This window comes from Homarus americanus, unplaced genomic scaffold (genome assembly GCF_018991925.1).
Source record: "Homarus americanus isolate GMGI-L3 unplaced genomic scaffold, GMGI_Hamer_2.0 scaffold14467, whole genome shotgun sequence".
Lineage (NCBI taxonomy): Eukaryota > Metazoa > Arthropoda > Malacostraca > Decapoda > Nephropidae > Homarus > Homarus americanus.
In genome coordinates, this window is record NW_024733734.1 from 6,073,008 (window position 1) to 6,095,507 (window position 22,500).

The 22,500-nt window shown below is 35.8% G+C and overlaps 1 protein-coding gene across 3 annotated transcripts in view; it reads right to left on the minus strand.

Moving 5' to 3' along the window:
- The window catches only part of LOC121869954 (AP-4 complex subunit mu-1-like), a 46,734-nt gene extending 24,809 nt beyond the window's left edge, over window positions 1-21,925 (minus strand). Inside the window, exons 1-5 of one of the 3 annotated variants that reach the window (XM_042371560.1) lie at window positions 21,690-21,925; window positions 14,706-14,791; window positions 14,034-14,252; window positions 13,185-13,292; window positions 6,381-6,455 (exon numbers count right to left, since the gene is read on the minus strand). In XM_042371560.1, coding sequence (XP_042227494.1) covers window positions 6,381-6,455; window positions 13,185-13,292; window positions 14,034-14,252; window positions 14,706-14,791; window positions 21,690-21,747 — 546 coding nt within the window. In that variant the 5' untranslated portion in view covers window positions 21,748-21,925. Of the gene's footprint in view, window positions 1-6,380; window positions 6,456-13,184; window positions 13,293-14,033; window positions 14,253-14,701; window positions 14,792-21,689 lie in introns of all 3 variants that reach the window. The other 2 variants (XM_042371562.1, XM_042371561.1) reach the window with 2 other exon arrangements.
- Between the last annotated feature and the right edge of the window lie 575 nt (window positions 21,926-22,500).

Sequence of the window (22,500 nt, forward strand, 5' to 3'; positions counted from 1 at the left end):
TTTCAGTTAAGGAATTATCTTCCATAAGAATCTTCAATTCGGTCAACGAACAAAAATTTGATTAACGAAATCCTTACGAACATCACGTTTTGTTGTGACCATCAGCTGATGGGGTAGTCTGCCAATTCAGTAATCTGTTCTATGTTTACATTCGTTCCCAATGGAGTAAATATCAATAAAGTTGTGCTCTTTAATATTTTTGCATGTTTTATATTAAAATTATTAGTCATTTTAACATTTAATTAACATATTGATAATATATGCAGTACTTACAGGGAACTAGTTTGTTGTGCGCCCATCAGATGCATGAGTCGGCCACAAGGCGTTAGTTGGGCTTTGAAAACAGTGGAGTGAGCGTCTATTTTGTTGGTGTCTTGAATATTTTTGCATTTTTACACTGAAATTATTGGTCATTCTGAAATTTAGTTAACGAATTAGCTCCCATAAGGATTTTCAATTTCATTAACGAACAAATCTTCGAATAACGAAAGCGTTACGAGAAACACACTTTGTTGTGCGCTTCAGCTGATCAGCTAGTCCACCAATACAGTAATTGGTTCTATATTTACACTCGTTTCCAGTGGAGTAAATATCAAGAAAGTTGTGCTCTTGAATTTTTTTGCATTTTTTATATTAAAATTATTGGTCATTCTAATTTAGTTAACATATTGATAATACTGTATATACAGTACAGGGAACAGTTTTTGTGTGCCAATCTGCTGATCGAATCACCCACCAACGCTTCTCAGTTTGACTTTGTTTACAGTGGCTTATTTTGGTCATTGCTTAACCATTATTCTCAAATATTACTCAAACATAATTCCATCTTCACTAATGACGCTTGAAGTACGTCTAGCAACTATCAAGTGTGTCGATCTCAGCTGATTTCTCCTTATCTTGTGATTGGTTGATGATTTTGTTAGCTGAGCGACAATTGGCCAAATCGCTCCTGTACTGACATCTACCTTCGGACAAGAGAACTGAATTTACAGGCTAAACACTAGAGTTACAGACTGCTTATGGACCCGTAATTAAATTTTGAGTGTGAAGATTTTAAGGGACTGTAAGGAGTCTGTAAGTTACGTATCTCTGCTACAGTATGTAACTGATGAGGTGTTTTGAATATGCGGCTCCTGAACTGTTTCAGAAAAATCCTCCGATTCTGAGTTACCCATATGGTCGGTTCAATCTATTTGACTAGAGCTAGCCCTTAAGACCCGGTTTAGGGTGCTGCTGGCAGTAACACCCCACCCCCTGCGGGGAAAAATCTAGAAAAAAAAAATTAAATAACTAAATAAAAAAAAATATGCAGGAAAATAGGTGGACATTCTGGAACATCACCCAGTGCCAAAGGGTTAAAGTCGCCTACTATACAGACTTTGCTATGTCTGGATGCCCTGTTTATTTCATCCCAGATAAGCTGCTCAACTCAATCGAGATTAGGTCGTTATATTACTCCATTCATTAATTTTTCCCTACCATCAGCTAATTCTATCCAAATTGTTTCTGTATTAAGTTTAGGTTTTATTTCCTTATTGATTTCACTCTTCAGATTATCCCTAACATAGATTGTTAACCTGCCTCTTTTAATAATCTGCTTTTCGGTATGGAATAATTTGTGACCATTAATTTGGTATTCAACAGGTAACTCAAATGAATAAGTTTACCTATGTTTCAGTGAATGCTTTTATATCGATTTTTTGGGATACATACCAACGCTCTGATTTCATCCATTTTATTTTTCATACTTCTACTGTTTGTATAGTAGATATTTAAGTTAGTCGTGATCCGAGGCCTCTCTTTGTCGCCTTTACGTTTTAACTCCCTGCCTAATTTAGCTTTGTCATCATTCCTAGCACTATTTCTCCGTAAACTTTTGCTCTGTTTACCCGCATCCACTGCAGTCTCCGTGATCCCCCTGCTCACATATTACCCTTGCAGTTTAAAGACTTCAACATCTTTAGAACTGCCCTCTCAAGAGAGCCAGCCAGGGTTTCCAGACCGAAAGGAATTACAGTATTTTCTCGATTTAACGAATTAATTCAAGACACCCCCTCGTTAAATCAAAATATCTGTTAAATCGAGCTCTTGGTCAACTAAGTACACTGGAGCACCTTAGCTTTCGTCTTCATTCAAGACATCTTCAGAAGTAACTGAATTTACAGGGATGGAATGTCAGGTCACTTTCTTGGATGGGGGATTAGTGGGTCTCATGACCTGAAGATGTCTGGAATAAAGACAAAAGCTAAAGTATTTTGAGGGGAAACTTGACCTGACCTGATGCAATGTCAGGTGAAGGTACGGTGGGGGATTAGTGATCTCATATTACCGATCTTTTAATTGAATGTCAGATCACCCTTTCTTGGGTGGGGGATTAGTGGGTCTCATGACCTGAAGATGTCTGGAATAAAGACAAAGCTAAAGTGTTTTTAGGGAGATTGTGATATGTATAAGTATAAATGAGCAAAGTTGTTTCCCTTCAACATTATGTTTACATAACATTTTTAAATACAGGTGCTCCTCTACTTACGAACGAGTTACGTTCCTGAGGCTTGTTTGTAAGTTCAATTGTTTGTAAGTCCAACTTGACTCTTGTAGATACCAAACATATTGTAAAAAATGAAAAGATTATGGATATTTAGTACAGCTATACCCTTTAATACAGCCTTAAAACCTGGCCCACTCTTCTCCTCTTAGGTAATGTTTGTTCTATCTGGAATATTCTTCAAAATAATCCAGTCTCATCCACATAAAACACCTGTTCTCGCAGGTAACCCCCCTCAGTGATGATGTTTGTATCTCTGAACGTTTGTAAATTGAACGTTCTTAAGTAGAGGAGCACCTGCATAGAATGAGAAAGCAGAAAGGTGTGGGTAATTAGAGAGATGGGGTGGAAAGGAGTATTGCCAAGCGCTCCTCAACAGCTGATATTTAACTCACTACCACGCAGTCACACAGATGGCTGGAGATAGTGGGAGGGGAGCCTTTTTGGTGGGAGGGTTTGCACAGTCACCCACCCCCCTTCCTCACTCAAGTGTGGCTAATTGTGATACGGATATGAATTTGATACTATAATGATCCTTATTAAATTCTCTACAAGACGTTTCCAATATGTCCTTAATTGATAAGCCAAACAATAAGGTTAAAATAAGTATTTTACTGCATATGAAGGGTACCGGTATTAATAAGCTCAAATTATTACAGCAACATATCTTTACTAATTATAATAAATAACATTAAACATTATTTTGCCCAGTAAGAATGACAGAGGCAGATGGAACTTTTTGAGAGTGTGCGGTCTGTTTCTACCAGTGTCTATGTACAGAACTAAACAAAGAATTTATTTGGAATATTCTGTTACATTCAATACCATAATATCCTGACCACTGGGGCTAGTTATACAGACTTTTCCCAGTGAAAAGGCCACAATTTTGAGCAACATTACTGGAATCACTTTGTACTCAAATGTACTAAGCGAAAGGGCCAAAAATTATATCTCTTGTGCAAACTATAGGATGTTTATACTAAAATTAATCCCTACTTTACAAGGATTCCAGCAATGCAATTTATATTCTGCTAAGTCAAGTCAGCGACATTTTATAAGCAAAAATATGCAATAATTATAGCAGCCTGTACTCAATGTACTAAGTTAATTACTAAAATTTTTATGTCTAGTGCAAATTATGGTATGTTTATTCTCAAATTAATCCCTATCTTGCAAGGACTCCAGCAATGCAAGTTATATTATGCTAAGTCAAGTCTGTGGCATTTTAAATGATAAAAACTTTAGCTTAAAATCGCCTTCATCCCATTAATTGTTATCAACCACCGACATCTGCCTCCCTTGCTGGGTGAGAGGAAGGGGAAGAGGGAGGGGGGTGTTGACAGCCAGGACGAGTGCTTTGTCGGGATTATAAAATACAGGGAGTTTAAGGTTTTCACATATAAAATGTTACCAGATTGACTTAGCAAAATATAACTTGCATTACTGGAATTCTTGCAACATGTTGATTAATTTGAGTATAAACATCCTATAGTTTGCACAAGACATAAGTTTTTTTAGTAATTAACTTAGTACATTTGAATACAGTACAGGTTGTGATAATTTATGCATTGTGGTTGCAGATGCGAAGCTTCATGACATCACTCGTATATAATGCCCTGGTTTATTCACTAATCAGTTGTCTAAGTGCAAAAATAAGCCAAATTAAGCCACCATGTATCAATTAATTTTAAAATGGAAATTATAAAGTCAAATTTTACAAGACAATAGTTTAGTTGTGCTGTTAATATGTGTGCTGTGTAAGTGTCTTGACATGTAACCTCACTCTTTCCACCCACACACCAACCATGTGAGGATGTGGCTAAACATGGTGGAATCTTTCATAACGCTGGGACAAAAGCTGGGAACCTTTGTCCACAGGCCCGGAGCAGAAATGTTTGGGGTAATTTTCTCACCATTTTCTCAGATTTTCCGGGTAATTGCTTTAAATCATTATTTATCGCTTTTATACATTCAGTACATTCACCGTAGGCTGAAGTAGGTTTTACTGTATCATGTGTTTGAAGTGTACTGTAGGTGTGAGCATATACGGGATTAAACTTGATTTAGAGAACCAGTTCACTAAATCGAGCGAAAAAAAAAAAAATGCCCTCCACTAAGTCGAGAGTTCATTATATTGGATTCCGTTAAATCGAGAGTATACTCTACTGTGACAGCACTGGGAGCGAATAGGCTAGGCAATACTTCACCAGTACAGGATTTAAATGCAGTGAAGAATGCCCTTAATTTGTGGATAGAGGACCAATCACAGAAAAAAGTTCCTCTTAGTGGAATAGTGATAAGGGAGAAGGCAAAGCGGGTGTACGAACATCTCCTAGCAGGTTGTAGTGGTAAAGCCTCCAGTTCTACCTCTGCTTCCCCTAACCCCATATTTCTCACGAGGTCTTAAGTTTAACATTCACGGATTTGACATTCATGGCGTTTTTGAGGAACCTAACCCCTGCGAATGTTGAAGGTACAGTAGGGTCGGGATATATCGCAAGATAGGGTCCAAGGGTTAGGTTCTGGAGGCCAATAAAAGTGACTAAACTTGACATAAAATGGCACAGCCTAAAGTTAGCAGAATAAATATTGCATTGCTGGAATTCTTGCAAGACAGCAAATAATTTGAATACAGACATCATATATTTTGCACAAGAGATAAAAATTTTAGTCCTTTGAACTAAAATGTACTAATTATTACTAAAATTTGTGCAAACTATAGCATGTTTATATTCAAATTAATCACCATCCTACAAGAATTCCAGCAATGTTAATTACATTCTCTTAAGTCAATTCATTGACATTTTATAAGAGAAAAACATAAACTCCCTCCATATGACAGATAAATAAATACCACTAGGTAATCATTGTTTGTGCTCAGGCCCAGCTGTCATAATAAATCAACTCCTCTCCGACTTCCAGTAAGGGTGACTGTGGTTTTAGGCTTAAAGTTTTTATCTTATAAAATGTCACAGTCTAAAGTTAGCAGAATATAAATTGCATTGCTGGAATCCTTGCAAGACAGCAAATAATTTGAATATAGACATCATATATTTTGCACAAGAGATAAACAAATTTCAACTCGTATTTTGGGGGCTATATAGGAGTGTTTCTGACTTTATACGGTTTTTGGCTTCATGTGAGGTCCCAGGAGCATAATCCCACGTAAGCTGTGAGTCTACTGTAAATAAATTTATCGCTATATATTGGAAAATTTCAATAATTTTGGTAGTCAGGATAAATTTGAAATATTTCCTGCCTGATTTCCCTTGCAAAATAAAAAAATTATCGCTAGATATAGGAAACTGTTGATAATTTTGATAGCCGTGATATAAAAAATCTTTCTATAAGTCGCTATACAGTATATCCCAACCCTTCTATATACTGCGGCACACAACAAACTGTGGGGCCAAGACCTAGTAAATGCTTGATACTGGTGGATGGGGTCTAATGTTATGATTGTCTAACTCTCCCCATTACTACAATCTTATTACTAAAATTAGAGGCCTGATCCTGAAATCTATATGATCTTAACGACCCCTAATGATGTACCTTATGACACCATTTGGGGTTGCGACCCCGTGTTTGGGAAGTGCAGTTCTAAAACATAAAGTAGCTATGTATACAGGGAGGCCAGGAATAGTGGACTCTATATCTCCACGTCAAGCAGTGTGGCTAAGGACCAATACATTATAAAGGACCAAAAAATATATCTACTGATATACAAGTATTTCTACAAATGAGGAATCTAAATGTATAAGTAAAATCAGGACATGAAAGACTGATAGTGAATAATGAAAACTACAACAAAATGAAGCAGTGGTGTGCCTCTTACCTCTCTTTTGCCAGTGTCCACAGCTAAAGCTGACTGTTGTGCAGCAGTACTAGGTGCAGACTTTTCCAACCCAAACTGTAAATATGATGCTAACAGCATGTGTTACAGCTTTAATGAGAACTATGTATTAAGCATATATTTTCACCCATTTAACAAATTTACACTCTTAAAAGTAAAATCATCCAAGAAATATCAAGGAATGATCCTGGATATCCCATTTTATGGCTGAGTTTGGACAGACTGACAAAGATGCATGTATATTGTACTGTATACTGTATTACCCATTAAGCCCCTGGTCCTATAATGACTGGTTTGTATAAACTAAAAACTGCAGAAAACCAAAAAAATCAGTTGACCCAACTAAGAACATCATCTGAGTTGTTCCTGTAACATGAACAAATCCAACCATAAATTTTTAGGGATTTGTCTTGTTATCAAATCTACTGTATCTAATCTGTTAAAATTTACAGTCAATCATAATTTTTACCCTAGCTATCTCTTCTTTTATTACCTCCTTTCCAGTGCCGGATTAATCATGAGGCACTTGAGGCACTGGCCTCAGGCCCCTCTACTCTAAGGGGCCCCAAAATCCAAACATTCTCGAAGTTGAAGCATATAAAACATGAACTTCGTTCAACGATGTCCTAGCAACGTCTTAATTTTCTGTCTCTTATGAACATTGAATGTGTTATTTTGTAGAAGCTTAATATTGATGAAATGATTGATAAATTTTGGTATATTTTGTTCTTGCTATATATATACAGTATATATATACCTTGAGGGTAGGGGGTCCCCAAGTTGATCTGTGCCTCATGCCCTTATTAAGCTTAATCCGGCCCTGCTCCTTTCATTCAGTACAGTCAGTTCTGCTATAACGCGATAGTTGTGTTCTTGTAAAACATCGTGTTATAGAAATTCGCGTAATAGAAATAACAGGGCTTATGGAGAAAATGGGGTTAGGTGCAGATTACTCGAAATCGAAAAAAATTTCGTAGTTAGCCTAACATAAACGATAGCACAGTCTAAATAAATGTTACATTCATATCTAATAACGAAATCATAAAGTAAATGTTACACTTTATCTTGAAAAAATATGAATACAACTTGATGGGGGAGAAGGTTGAGGTTGAGGAGTCATGCAGACAGGATTTGACAGTTGTCATCGTCATCAACAGTATCATCATCATCAGGTGCAGTTTTTCTTTAGGTCCTCATATATTGGTAAGGCTTTCTCTTTAATGGTGAGGAAGCTGGTCCCAGGTCGCTTTTTCGTTTGATCTTCTATCCAAACACTTAGAAGCCATTCCATCTCCTCAAGTTCCTTTGGCCGTGATCTCACACTTTTGCTAGCACTCAAGGTTTTTCCAGCAATACAGCTTGCTTTAATCTTTGCTGCATTGTCTCTAATGGTGCGTAAAGTAGATTCTTTTATTCCCGTTGCATGCACAATATCGCATGTTCTTTCCTTATTTTCAAAACAATTGACAACATCAAGCTTTTCTTCAAGTGTTATAGCCTTTCTTTTACGATCACCACCGGAAATGCGATCACCAGAACGCTTCCCAGAGATGTTCTTCTTTTCCATAGTCACAAAATTGGAGAAACAGTAATCAGAAATCACTGAGGACGCTTAAAAACTTCACACGTGTTTCAAACTGATAGTGTGGAGTAAACAGAGCGCGCGGGTCTAAAACACTACGTAATTTGTTTTTCTCTCTTATTTAAAGTTTTACAATTTACATATACTGTACAGGTATACTGTATACCTAAATATTACATAAATTATTTCTGCAATTGTTCACAAACAAAACACATAAATCAATTGAACATGTGATGTCGAACGTGAACTGTAAACACTGCATAACCCCGCGCCAAGCCACAACACTGTACAGTACACTTTAACACTTTAAACGCTACGTATTTAGTTTTTCCCTTTTATTTAAATTTTTCCCTTTTATTTAAATTTTTACATATATATATATATATATATATATATATATATATATATATATATATATATATATATATATATATATATATATATATATATATATATATATATATATATATATATATATAATCAACACCTCAACCCGCCAGGATTCGAACCCACGGCCCACAAGCCTATGACTGTGACCGGGGAACGCTAACCGCTGGACCACCAGGATACTAAAAGCAGTCCTAGACTTTGTTATATTTCACACAAAGCCTGTTCAACGAGCTTATGGCGCCGTGAACCTCTAATGGGGACCACCCGTATCACTTAGGTGGTCAGAGTAACGTTTTACCAAATCCGGCTTCGAAACACGAGGATCCATATATATTTCATTAGCCCAATAAAGCCGCGGACTTCTACATACAATCAACACCTCAACCGCCAGGATTCGAACCCTAGCTCGTTGAACAGGCTTTGTGTGAAATATAACAAAGTCTAGGACTGCTTTTAGTATCCTGGTGGTCCAGCGGTTAGCGTTCCCAGTCACATCATAGGCATGGGCGTGGGTTTGATCCTGGCGGGTTGAGGTGTTGATTACTATGTAGAATATATATATATATATATATATATATATATATATATATATATATATATATATATATATATATATATATATATATATATATATATATATATATATATATATATATATATATATATATATATATATATATATATATATATATATATATATATATATATATATATATATATATATATATATATATATATATATATATATATATATATATAAGTAAATTGTAATTTACATATTATTCATATTATGCTACAGTGCCCACAAAACATGAGAAACGTTTGAGTCCCCCAGTAGAGATGTCCGTTCTCTATCCACTTCAGGATGTCTTAGTCCTCCGTTTTCTTTTTGTGTACTCGCTCAGGGACTCAAGTATTTCTGTATATAACACAGGATGATAAGGGAATTTGAAATTATGAGTGAATGAATTTATTATACAGTGATCAATTAACATAGTATTGATGTGTTTAAGTAGTAGTATTCACTCACTCTAAACCACGAATTCCATTCATACAGAGAGAAAGAGAGAGGCCAAGCGCTCTGTTTACATCACACACACATAAATATTACATAAATTATTTCTGCGATTCTTCACAAACAAAACACATAAATCAATTGAATATGTGATGTCGAACGTGAACTGTAAACACTGAGTGTGATGTAAAGAGAGCGCGGGTGTAAAACGCTATGTAATTTGATTTTCTCTTTTATTTAAAATTATACAATTTACATATACTGTACAGGTATACTGTATACATAAATATTACATACATTATTTCTGCAATTGTTCACAAACAAAACACATAACTCAATTGAACATGTGATGTCGAACGTGAACTGTAAACACTGCATAACCCCGCGCCAAGCCACAACAACCGTTCGAGTGGAATCGCGTTAGAGCAAACGCGTTCACGTTTTACAAATATTGTTCCTCTATTCATCAATCGCGTTAGAGCCAATTCGCGTTGTCAAAACACGCGTTATAGCAGAACTCACTGTATAGTACAGTGATATTCCTGTTAGCCGGAACAATTGGTGCAGAGTATTTCCGGGAATGAGAGATTTCTGGGTAACGAGACGACTCTCTTAAAGCCGGAAAAAATCTCTCATCCCCGGAATTTTCCGGGTAACGGAAAAATGTTCTCGGAAGTTCCAGAATTTACCCATTACATCATCTCTCGTACCCAGAAAAATATCCCCGGAATTTTCCCGGTAACGGAAAAAGTTTCTCTGAATTTCCAGTAAATGCGTTTGATTTTCATTTCTCAAACCTGGAAAAAAAAAACTCCCCCATCCCCGGAATTTTCCAGGTACGTATTGGGAAAACTTTTCATAAATTTCAGGAAAATGTGCCCCTTGGAAAATTGTTCCCAAAGCCAGAATTTAAAAAAATTCCAGCTTTGGGAACGATTCTGAGAAAATTTCAATTCCAGCTATCGGAGAGTTCCGGGATTGAGGGATTCCGGCTAAAGGAGATATTACTGTATTCCCATTTTCATTACCATTACTGTACCACGTTTTCTAATCATATTCAGTTCCCTAAAGATAATTCAGCTTCTTGCTTATTTTAAAACTACGAGACAACCTTTCCATCTCTTTTCTGCTCTTCTTTTGCATTCTTTCCAATCTTCATGTACTCCTCATGTCTTGCAATTACTGTAATACAGTATTCACACACCCTTCTCCTCTTACTAAGAACTGTCAATCTCTCATCTCAAGAAATGTTCAGACACTGGGTGGTTTTCCTTTTAGCACATCCACATCAATCAACATATACAGTACTCCCTCTTTATCGACGGATTTTTTATGGACGGTTTCGATTATCGACGGATTATTTAGCCGGATTTTTATTTTGGCACCAAACAGCTTCTCCCAGTCCTCTCCTTGAACAGGGCTAGAGGGTACGTGTTTTTCGAATCGTTTTCAGTTAAAAAACTATTACATCACTCGTCTATTTTACCTAAACTGCGCCTGAATGAATATATTCTCGGAGATAAATAGTAGTTTTGTGGAAACGTGACGTATTTCAATGTAAAATAGGATAAAATACATGACGAAAACAAAAGACTTTACCTAAGCTTCCGATGTTCTTGAGATGTTACTCGTTTTTTTAATAGTTTTCGGTTAAAATTCTGTTATATTACAATGATATTCTATTCATACTGTGCTTGATATAATACATTCACGGAAATGTAATATTTTTGCTAAAATGACGTACGTATTACAGTGGAAAGTGGGATCAAATCGTGACGAAAACAATGACTTGCGCTTTCTTTCGTTCAAAAGATGTTACCGTAATCACTTTTCGAATGGTTTAGTTAAAAAACTGTTGTATTGTATTACAATAATATCCTAATTGACTTGAATAAATATTACGATACCATATTTCTGAATATTTTCATTAAAATCCATCAAAATCATTTTCCTTGTCATCGTCTGCAGCACCAAACAGCTTCTCCCAGTCCTCTCCTTGAACAGGGCTAGAGGCTACGTGTTTTTCGAATCGTTTTCAGTTAAAAAATTATTACATCACACGTATATTTTACCTAAACTGCGCCTGAATGAATATATTCTCGGAAATAAATAGTAGTTTTGCTGAAACGTGACGTATTTCAATGTAAAATAGGATAAAATACATGTCGAAAACAAAAGACTTTACCTATGCTTCCGATGTTCTTGAGATGTTACTCGTTTTTTTAATAGTTTTCGGTTAAAATTCTGTTATATTACAATGATATTCTATTCATACTGTGCTTGATATAATTCATTCACGGAAATGTAATATTTTTGTTGAAATTACGTACGTATTACAGTGGAAAGTGGGATAAAACCGTGACGAAAACAATGACTTGCGCTTTCTTTCGTTCAAAAGATGTTACCGTAATCACTTTTCGAATGGTTTAGTTAAAAAACTGTTGTATTACAATAATATTCCCTCCTAATTGACTTGAATAAATACTTGAATGGAAATATACAATATTTTTGTTGAAACTACCCGCGTTTCAGTGTAAAGTGTTGTAATAATAAATGGTAAACAATTTGCCTTGGGCATCCGGATTTTTGGACTTTTACTGTACTGTACACTGTTTTGTTTACTGTAAGGACCGATGTTCACTTCAATAAATGAAATCGTAAGTTTGCTAGTATTTTTGTCCACTTATTATATTATTATTTATACACTATTATTTAAGGTTATGCGTAAAGGAAACGCATTAATGCTTAAAGGTACATTTATTCAACATATGCTAATAATAGTTAGAAAAATTACGTAACCATCACGGTATCGACGGTTTCTTTATCGACGGCCGTTTACAGAACGTAACCCCCGTCGATAAAGAGGGAGTACTGTACTGTAGTTTATTTTTCTTTCACTAACACAAAATATAACAATCTACTTTCTTCTCCACTATCCTGCCTTCATTTATACATTTGATACTCTTTCAATATAAACCACAAATTCCTCACTATCATCCTATTTATACAAACAGTCAACCCTCGCTTTACGCGGTCCCACTTTACGCGTTTCCACGTTTACGCGGTACCCTGCTGAACACGGAATGCTCACTTTCCGCGGTGTGTGTACCCATTTACGGGGAGAGCGGTGCGAGCAGGGTGCGCACAAGGTCGCCCAGTCATCAAAACATTACCGAGTTCTTCACCCGTCACCCACCACAGCCGGCCCAAGTCAGTGATAGTGATAGTAAGGATATGGACTTATATGGACTTTGAGGGGTTTGACAAAGAGGCCCTGCAAGCCTCTGTGGTGGATAGTGATACAATTGATACAAAAGATACAGGTGAGGGCCAATATATAATCTGCCCTCTGCCTCGGAACCAACCCCCGATCCCCGTGTGCCCAGCCATCTTTTCTACTAATGTAAGTGTTAAAAAACCTAATATTATTGATATTTCTCTTAATTATTAATTGTGTGTGCATACCATCATAAAATTAAGAAGTTATTTTTACTACAACGTAGGTATTGTGTCTGAAAAAGTGGAGTTTGGGGGTCGGCCCGGTCTCTATTTCAATTAATCCCATATGTTATGTTGTTCACTTTACGCGGGCCGCCGTGGGTTCAATTGACCGCGTAAAGTGAGGGTTCACTGTATTTCTATCAATGTATCTCCTATTCTTTTCATTGGTAATACTCTAGCACTCCATATTTCCCTAAAACTCCCTCCACTAACTCCTGCATATAAATCTCTATTTAGCACATAGAGTATGTCATAAAAATATAAAATTGGGCTATAGAGATAAGAGGTGTGTACTAACCAGTCCTGGAGCAGCACTGACAGCAGAACTTTCCTTGGCAGCCACAACACTACTGTAAATATGGGACTGGAGCTTGTCTGCTGTCTGTAGCTGCAGGATCCCACCATTCTATAACATTTATATATTATCAATACCTGACATTAGTCCAAATAAAACACGGAAGGTAAAATAGCATTAAAAAATTGTGAGTTGATCCCCAAATCCCAGTTTATAACAGTTGGGATCAAGCAATTCTGTATAATCAGCTAGTCTAAGGGGTTATATCCCCAGGTCACAGGGCCCCTTCCCATAGGATTGGGGTCTAAAATGAATAAATTTGAAAATTGTATTATCCGTCACATTTATCTCAGACTAGACAAAAAATTATTGAATCTTAGCTTAACATACATTTTAGTTTCTAAAACCCCATTTATTTACTATTGGTAGTTCATATAAAAAAAATCTAAGAAACAAAAATACACTCTCAATATAAAAGGCTAAACTGTACCTAGTTCAAAAGAGCAACCCTGCCATATGATGATAGCTGAGATAGATTACAGATGTGAAACCATGCAGTGATGGAACCAGTACTGTGCTGTTGTCAAAATACAGTAGTACATGTACTACACTAAGGTGGAATTATTTTTGTTCATTATGATGTTAGTTAATAATTTCTTTTAATTTTCCATGGAACTATACTACAAAAGTTTACAAACATTTAACTGAAATTAAAAATATATATCTGGCCCCTTCTTTAAAAATTACTTAAAAATATCAAGGACTAAAGAACAACATGTACTTACTCATAGTGCTCCAATATGTACAAGAAACTTAATATATTTGTCTGACACAAGAGGAATTATCAATTACCATGGTCTCTTGCACAACCTCAGTGATGAGCGTAGTGTTTGCCATTATGCTGTGTTGTGTTAGAGCACCACATAAGACTGAACACACCCGGTGTAGCTGGGATAGACTCTCGGTTATTAACAGATGACCACATTGCTCCAGAAAACTTCCCTTGCCCACTGCACACACCCAATATAAGTCATCACGGAATACATACACATAGTTCTGCCCATCTTTCGCCTGCAAAGAAAAAACATTGAACAATATCCAAATAGAAATTGAAACAACAAATACTTCAGCAATCCAAGACATCTTTTAATGCCAAGCTAATGTTACTACTGGTTATATTTTCCCTGAGATGTAGAGAATACACATGTGTACTGTACTGTTTGATTTCAGAAGAATTCTTATACTAAACCATACTGGCTATTCATGAAATATAATGTGTTTTTCTTACAACTCTAAATTCCATTTGAAACCACAGAATAAATATGACTGTAGCAAACAGAAGCTTAAAACTGTTCATGTTTACACAGAACAGTACAGTAATTTACTCTTGTTTACAAATCACCTGATTTTGAATCTAAATACAGCAAGCTATCCTCAGGAGGACATACACCCCCGGCTATATCACCTCATTGACAAAGCATTAAAATCCTTGATAAAAGTTATATATTCTTAGCACTTACTTACAAAAGCAGGTGGAGGGTCTCCATGAGGTGAAGATGACAACTCCGTCAAAAAGGGATGAAAGATGGCCTTTGTCAGGCTGGGTTCAACTAAAAAGTTCAGTTAAGGCAAAATGCTTTTCAATTTCACTGAACCATATTCCTAAAATGAAAATACCAAAACAGTCTTCATAGGAAACAGTAAATAGGAAACTCAACCATCCATTTTTACCGTGCAGGCATCAAGTTAAAATGCAACAAACAATACTATGTATATAAAAATGACCTCGTGTATTAATTCAGCACAAGTATTGAAAACATACAGTACAAACTATTTAAATCTGCAATACACAGGTGTTGTCATTCTTTAGCTGCTTCTCTAACCAAACATATGACAGAATGACCAAGTGACATTACAAAATAATACCATTTTATCAAATATGGATGAACCCCGATGACAAGAAAAAAATGTACAAAAAGATTTTAAAGTGAGAGGCAATGGACATCCAGGAACCAGCAGTTTGTGAAAAATAGGGGGGCAAGATGTCAAGTGGTGTATGAGGATAAAATGAATGGATGGAGTGAAAAAACAAATGTCTGTATTTGTTGACTAACACTTCTGCAGTACCCTGTACTGTACTGTAATAGATTGGTGTTCAGGAAGGAAAAAAAGCAAATAATTTCATGGTTAACCCATCCATGTGGCTGGTCTGAATTTCAAGCTTCTCCACTTTCCGAATTTTGGTTTTCCAATGCTTTCATCCTCAAAACAGCACAGTAATATGAGTGCCAGTGCAGCTGCCTAACTTATTCATTATGCACATTTCATAGACAGTAAAGTTTCTGTTAAATAAGCAAGAAATAAACAATAAATTTACAACAAACATTATAGAATATTTTTTTTCTTTCTCACTATACCGTACTGTATACAGTATGACTTAATATTTAGTTAGGTGTTGGCAACTACTAAATAGTAACCCACAATTTCCCTCTACTTCAACGCTCTGCCCACTTTAAACAAGTAATATTGTTGGTAATTTTATTGGTTAACATAACAGAAAAATATACATTTCAAACAAACGCTTTAAAATAAAATAAGATACTTTTTTTGGGGGGGGGGTTAATTTATAATTTTACACCAGTCTTTCTTTCACTGTTATTAATATGTACTTCGTAATCTTTAGACAATTCTAAGACATTTTTCTTCTATGATATTTACACAGGAAATTAAGGAATACCAAATTATTTATCTTTCTAGAATATTACTTTTGTTCATTCACAAGTGTCACCATGTATTGTTTACATCTGGTGGAGGAGGTCTGACACCCCTTCCGACGGGGGGTCCAGGGGGGCAGAGCCCCCTGTTTAGGTTAGGTTGGGTTTTCTTGGTTGGTTGGTAATATAATTTATTTATTCTAAAAAAAATCCAACATTTACCATTATGATTGTTGGGGGTTTATCTGCAAAACACATGACTTCCGGTGGAAATGAATATCAAATTCGTTCAAAACTCATCAAAATACATAGGAAAAACCTATTTATAATATTGAAATAAAGACCGATATGATACTATAAATTGACCGTTTTTTCTTTTATCCCTATGTAAGACTCAATATTTAAGTAGGTGTAGTAGATGTTGGCAACTTCTAAATATTTACCCGATCGTCTGTTTTAAGTGATTTAACGTAACAATGTAATCTTATGTGATCATTTAGGTAAAAATCGCATAAAATAGACGATCGTCTTTGTGGTAATCGTCCAAGTGGAATGTAGAAAAAAAAATGGCACAGAAAAAATGGCAATAGGAAAATATGGAAATGGAAAAAAGGCATAATCATCCGACTAAGAAAAAATGGCACATCAATTTTATTGACATGTTTTCGCGAAAATTTTATAACGTTTGTTACTGAAACTAACTTCAAGGTATATCAACGTCATAACATAAAACATTTATTACCTTTAACGAAAACATTCTGCCGTATGTTAGTGAAAACTGGTACATAAATGAATTACAAAATTAAATACGTCACATTGCATATTATTGCTTAAGATTTCCAACGAATGTTATAGCCAGCGCCTTGCACAAACTCTTGGACTGACTTGCGACCAGTTTGGCGGTCCTGGTTGAGGGTATTCAGCCTTGTCTGGAGGTTCTTGTAAACTCGTTTTTGGCACTTCCTGGGTGGCTCACCACGAGATTCTTTGATGATGTGAAATGATACAACAGCATGGTCAGCTTCAATCCACTGGATGGAACGCCAGATAGTTGGGTGGCTGTGCCCAACCAACCTGGTAGTAGAGGAAATAAAGAAAGCTTTGAAAGGAATGAGTGTTAGGGCCAATTGCAAGAAGCTCCGTGGTGTATACCACGTTGTGGTATCCCGGTGGTCGTAATACAATGGAGTAAAAATAATGTGATTTTTCAAGATGGGCCGTGGTGGTACCCGACCGTCATTTGTTGTTTGTCATCGTAGTGTAGTCAGGTGTATCAACTGGCGGAAGACTGGGAGGTTGGTATGCTTGCACCCTCAAAATGTTGTCAGTGGCACGAAACGTTTACTCATGCTACACGATTTACAAGCATGAAAAACTTGAGTCCCAAGCTAAGGTGCACCTCATTTTCCTATTTTCTTTGATTATAAGCCAATTCTGGGAATGAAATACGATCACTTACTGTACAGTAGGAATAGTGTAATATCTGTTCCTTTCTTCTTTATCCTTATTAAATCTAACAATTAAGTAATAAGTTTGTCACGAACTTGGGGTTGGGTGAGTGTAAATAAAGAGAACTATGGCCTGTTCTGTGGATGAAGTCAGTAGAATATAACAAAGTACAGTATTAGGTATTGTAATTTTGCTATGACAGTGATGAACTCACTGTACAGATGAATTAGGATAAAATCTTGAAAAAATATCACTATAACTGTTAGTTTTCTATCAAACAGGAAATTATCTTTGTACCAAAACTTTTTTACTTTCATATCACACAAGTATAAAGGCCAGTTATCTTCAAGATATGAAAGCTTGAGATGTTTCCTAAATGTCTCCACCTGATTATAGTATTGCAATAAATACCCTGTGAAAGAAAGTCAAGACATGAACACTTTCCCAATGTCAGAAGTAAAAATGTATACAATAAGTTAATGACATGGACTAATCCAGCAGTTGGAGAAAAGTATCTGCTGTTTAAATGATCTTTTATTTGAAAAAATATTTATGTAAATACTGCATATGGATCCTCACCAGAGAGTCTTCATATAGTTATTGTGCAGACATTTGTTTACAAGGCATATACTCACAACTATAATGGAAAGGAAGACATGTTAGGTTAGGTTAGGCTAGATTAGGTTCATCTTGTGAGCAAATGTCATGGAACCCAAATACAGTTGGTATATTCAAGAGATTCTACCAACTAATCAGAGACCAATAATGTTAAACATAGAACAAGATGATAATTAAATGGTTTAAAAATATCCTCAATACAGTCTGCAAAGTTATTTGCAAATTATTCCTGCATTTTTAATGTTTCATATAAACTGTAATAATAATAAGGATGAGAATACAATGATAATGCTTATGTCAGAATATAACCTTTATTAAAAGCAGGATATGTTATAATATATGGATGATCAAGAGTACAGTATTTTAAAGGAAAAATCATCCACAAATTTCACAAATATATTAATACGTAATATCCATGCATGTATGCAGAGTGTAAAATTTAAAAAATAATAATAATTAAGGCATATATTATGATTTCTCCAAGGCATATTTTCTGAAAATTCCAGAGGCTGCATTTTTTCTGGTCTTTGTGTAATTTGGGGATTTTACGGAGTCTCCAAATTTTTCTGTTCCGAGTCTGAGAACTAATTCTGAGGTTAGGTTAGGTAGCAAATTCCAAAATCTTCCCATGAACCAGAAAAATTCCCCATCAATCATGATACCAAGATTTATTTCTTCAGTATATTGGTGAAAGGTGAATAGTCAGCTGTATCTCCACCTGTAAGTGAAAATAAAGTCATTAATATTGTGTTAGTTAAATTTGCAAATTCTGAAACATCTTTATTTATGAGGGTAAATATTTATAAGTTTCCAACAACTACATATTGTGGGTAATTTTGACTGTTAAATGTAGATTTTATGGTGATTCCAAAACTTTGATCCTTTTTTTTTTTTGGATAAATTCATAGAAAAAATTATAAGCCCTTTAAAATTTTAATGTTCTACATCAAAATGTTAACCTGACCTACCTAACTTAACCTAACTGGAAAACATCGGTCAACTTAAAATCCTAAAATTCCATGGATGACCGAAAAGATAATAAGACCTTAAATTTCATTTATTTTGGAAGACATTCATTTTTGTTGGAATCATGGACATACAAAGCCAATATATCTGCACTTGATTCTACCACTTTCAATGGCAGTGAATTATTACCATCACTCCAAATGTTGCACAAAAGTGGTAAGGTAGTTCTTTCTTGCAATACATTGAGTCACTAAGGGAATTAAAAAAAAAAGCACATGAATTTATGCCACTGAATTTCTCTTATTAGTAACAAATTGGGGTTAAACTGATACACAAATGAAACATGCCTGGGAACTACCTGGCACTGGTTACCTGACATATTTGAACTTATTAAAATATGGAATTTAGGCTACTAACTATTTATACAAATGACATAATTATTTTGGTAGTGCTGGACAGTTATTAATTGCTCTCATTATGAAAATTAGGTCGATAATATTTCTGATAAGGGACGACATTCACCATCCCAGAAGGAGCAGTTCTCACCACTCTTCAAATAGACCACTTACGACTTTTTTTAGCTTAATTTGATTTCCATACATTTCTACACATAAATTATTTGGATTAGTTATCCTAAAGGCTTACCTTTTATGATGGTTAGGAGAATTTGGAGGATATAAGCGGCGATGAGGCAAGTAGAGGTTGGTGGATGTTCCAACACAAACATGGAATTCTTTTAAAAAGAACAATAAAATTCTTCATGTGCTGTTCTACAGGTATATGGAGGATATCTTATAAAAAATATTATTCCTTTGCAGATTTATACAATTTATGTGCGTCCAATTCTATTTCTTTTCTTTTGGTTTCAAAATATAGTTCCATCGTAGTGGTCATCGGGCGGGGTTGCGAGTACCACGGAAATCTTCCACGTTCCAATAACGAATCGTAGATTTTTTTTTTTTTAGCCCAGAGTGCTTCTTGCAAACCGACCATGGGGCTACCACAGCATGGTGTACACCGTGGATGTTCTTGCAATTGGCCCTTAGTTACAAGACTAGCAAGGTCATCCTAAAACTATATCTTGCGCTTGTGAGATCTCACTTGGATTACGCAGTTCAGTTCTGGTCACCGTACTACAGAATAAATATAAAATCCATTGAAAGAATTCAGAGAAGAATGACAAGACTAATCCTGGGCATTAGGAACCTTGAGTACAGAGACATGTTAAAGAATCTTAATCTGCACTCCCTCGAGAGACGTAGAGTGAGGGGCGATATGATCGAGGTGCATAAATGGAAATCAGGGCTAAACAAAGGTGATATAACAAGTTACCAAACATCATCATTTACTCTAATACGCTGGATAGCTTCAAACATAAGCTCGTTACCTCGTTTGGGGTCCGACTAATTACCCAAATGTACCCAAATATAGCCGGAATGAAGTCAAATAATGGTCCTAGATGAATAAATCGGACTGCCAATCACTTCTCGACTAGTATTTGGTGTTAGAAAGTCACAAAAAATTGGAAAACTTACTTTAATCTGAGTTAATAGATCGCGTGCATGTACCGACGGAGCGAGGAATTACCCAAATGTACCCAAATGTAGTCGCAATGAAGTCAAATAATGGTCCTAGATGAATAAATCGGACTGCCAATCACTTCTCGACTAGTATTTGGTGTCACAAAGTCACAAAAAATTGGTAAACTTAATTTAATCTGAGTTAATAGATCGAGTGCACATACCTAACCTAACCTAACCTAACCTCGACTAGTATTTGGGTGTCACGAAGTAAAAAAAATTGGTAAACTTAATTTAATCCGAGTTAATAGATCAAGTGCATGTATCTAACCTAACCTAACCTAACCTAACCTAACCTAACCTAACCTAACCTAACCTAACCTAACCTAACACAACTCAGATTAAATTAAGTTTACCATTTTTTTTTTTTTTAATCGAGAAGTGATTGCCCAAATTACGCTTGTACGACAATCATTTGACTTCATTGTGGCTACATTTGGGTACATTTGGGTAATTCCTCGCTCCGTCGGTACATGCACGCGATCTATTAACTCAGATTAAAGTAAGTTTTCCAATTTTTTGTGACTTTCTGACACCAAATACTAGTCGAGAAGTGATTAGCAGTCCGATTTATTCATGTAGGACCATTATTTGACTTAATTGCGGCTTTATTTGGCTACATTTGGGTAATTAGTCGGACCGCCTCGTTTGTGGTTTGTGAGCTTGAATTTAAATTTGTGCCATTTTTTAATATGAAAATTGTGCCAATTTTTCCGAGTACCGTACAAGTGGGATGGCATCTATATGGTGCATCATACTTGGTGCTTGACTGGCTGTGGGGGGAAATCATGGTGACCGGATAAAACCCCAACGTACAAAACCCCAGTCTCATATATAAAATATAAAATAAAACACTTTTATGTTTTGTTTAGGTTAGGTTAAGTTAGGTTCGATTAGTGTTGATAAATGACAACCCCGTTGGGGTTTTGTCATGGAACCGCCACTGTGGTCTATTGTGACTTAAGACCATAACAATGCTGCCTTTCATCTGGAATTCATAAGCTTACAGTAAATTCAACATAGGCAATCAAATTGTTACCCAAATTACCACCTAATAATATTAACCCAACTATAACACGTATTAGTATTTGGCGATTGGGACACATACCAGAAAAGAAAAAGTACATCCATATAGAGGTGTTGTGCACTATGTTACTCACTATACAATATAAAAAGGATACACAGTGACGCAAACAGTATTTCTCCACGTTTGCTGGATATACAAAATGCCGTCAACATATTCAAAATATAAAAATACTTCAGTTGCCTTCACCTGTGATAAAATAATACATTCTTACTGGGCGACGTTTCGTGTCATCTCGAAGAATCGGATTAAATACTTAGGGAATATATTAATGGTACAGCTTATAATGTTGAGTCTCTTTTGGTTTGTTTCTTCTGTGACTCCTTGAGTTTATACATGTAAACAAACCCCCGACAGCTGTTCTATTTACCTCCCTTGTCACTTGAGTCAATCTTTACAGAAATAATTCGGGGGCAAATATTGTTACTTTGTCATTATAAGTGTTGCTGAAGATGTTCCATCAGTGAATGGTATTCTTAGTAAATTATTTATACTTATTTGAAAGAGTACAATTAAACCATTGGCCAGACTACTTCTCTAAATATGGTAAAACTAAGGAAATATGAACATGATAATTGAAGATGAATGAATTTAATAAACCTATTTAGTATTAACTAAGAACACTCTTCTCAAACACACCCTATGTATAGGTGCGCTACTGGCCATATGTTGTGTAATGAACGATGTGAGGCATCTGGTGCCATGTGGCATCGCACGAGCTAAGTTTAGTTCGGGGCGCGAGCAGCGAGGTTTGGGGTGCCGAGTCCGGAGGTGGATCACTGCAGCCCGCAAGTTCGTGGGGGACTGGCGACAGCTGCAGCAAAGTTGTGCCTCTGTTTGTTACCATCTATTGTATGCAACCATGAAATAGGGTTGCTGATTCCCTCACCGTGTTATGAACTTCATAT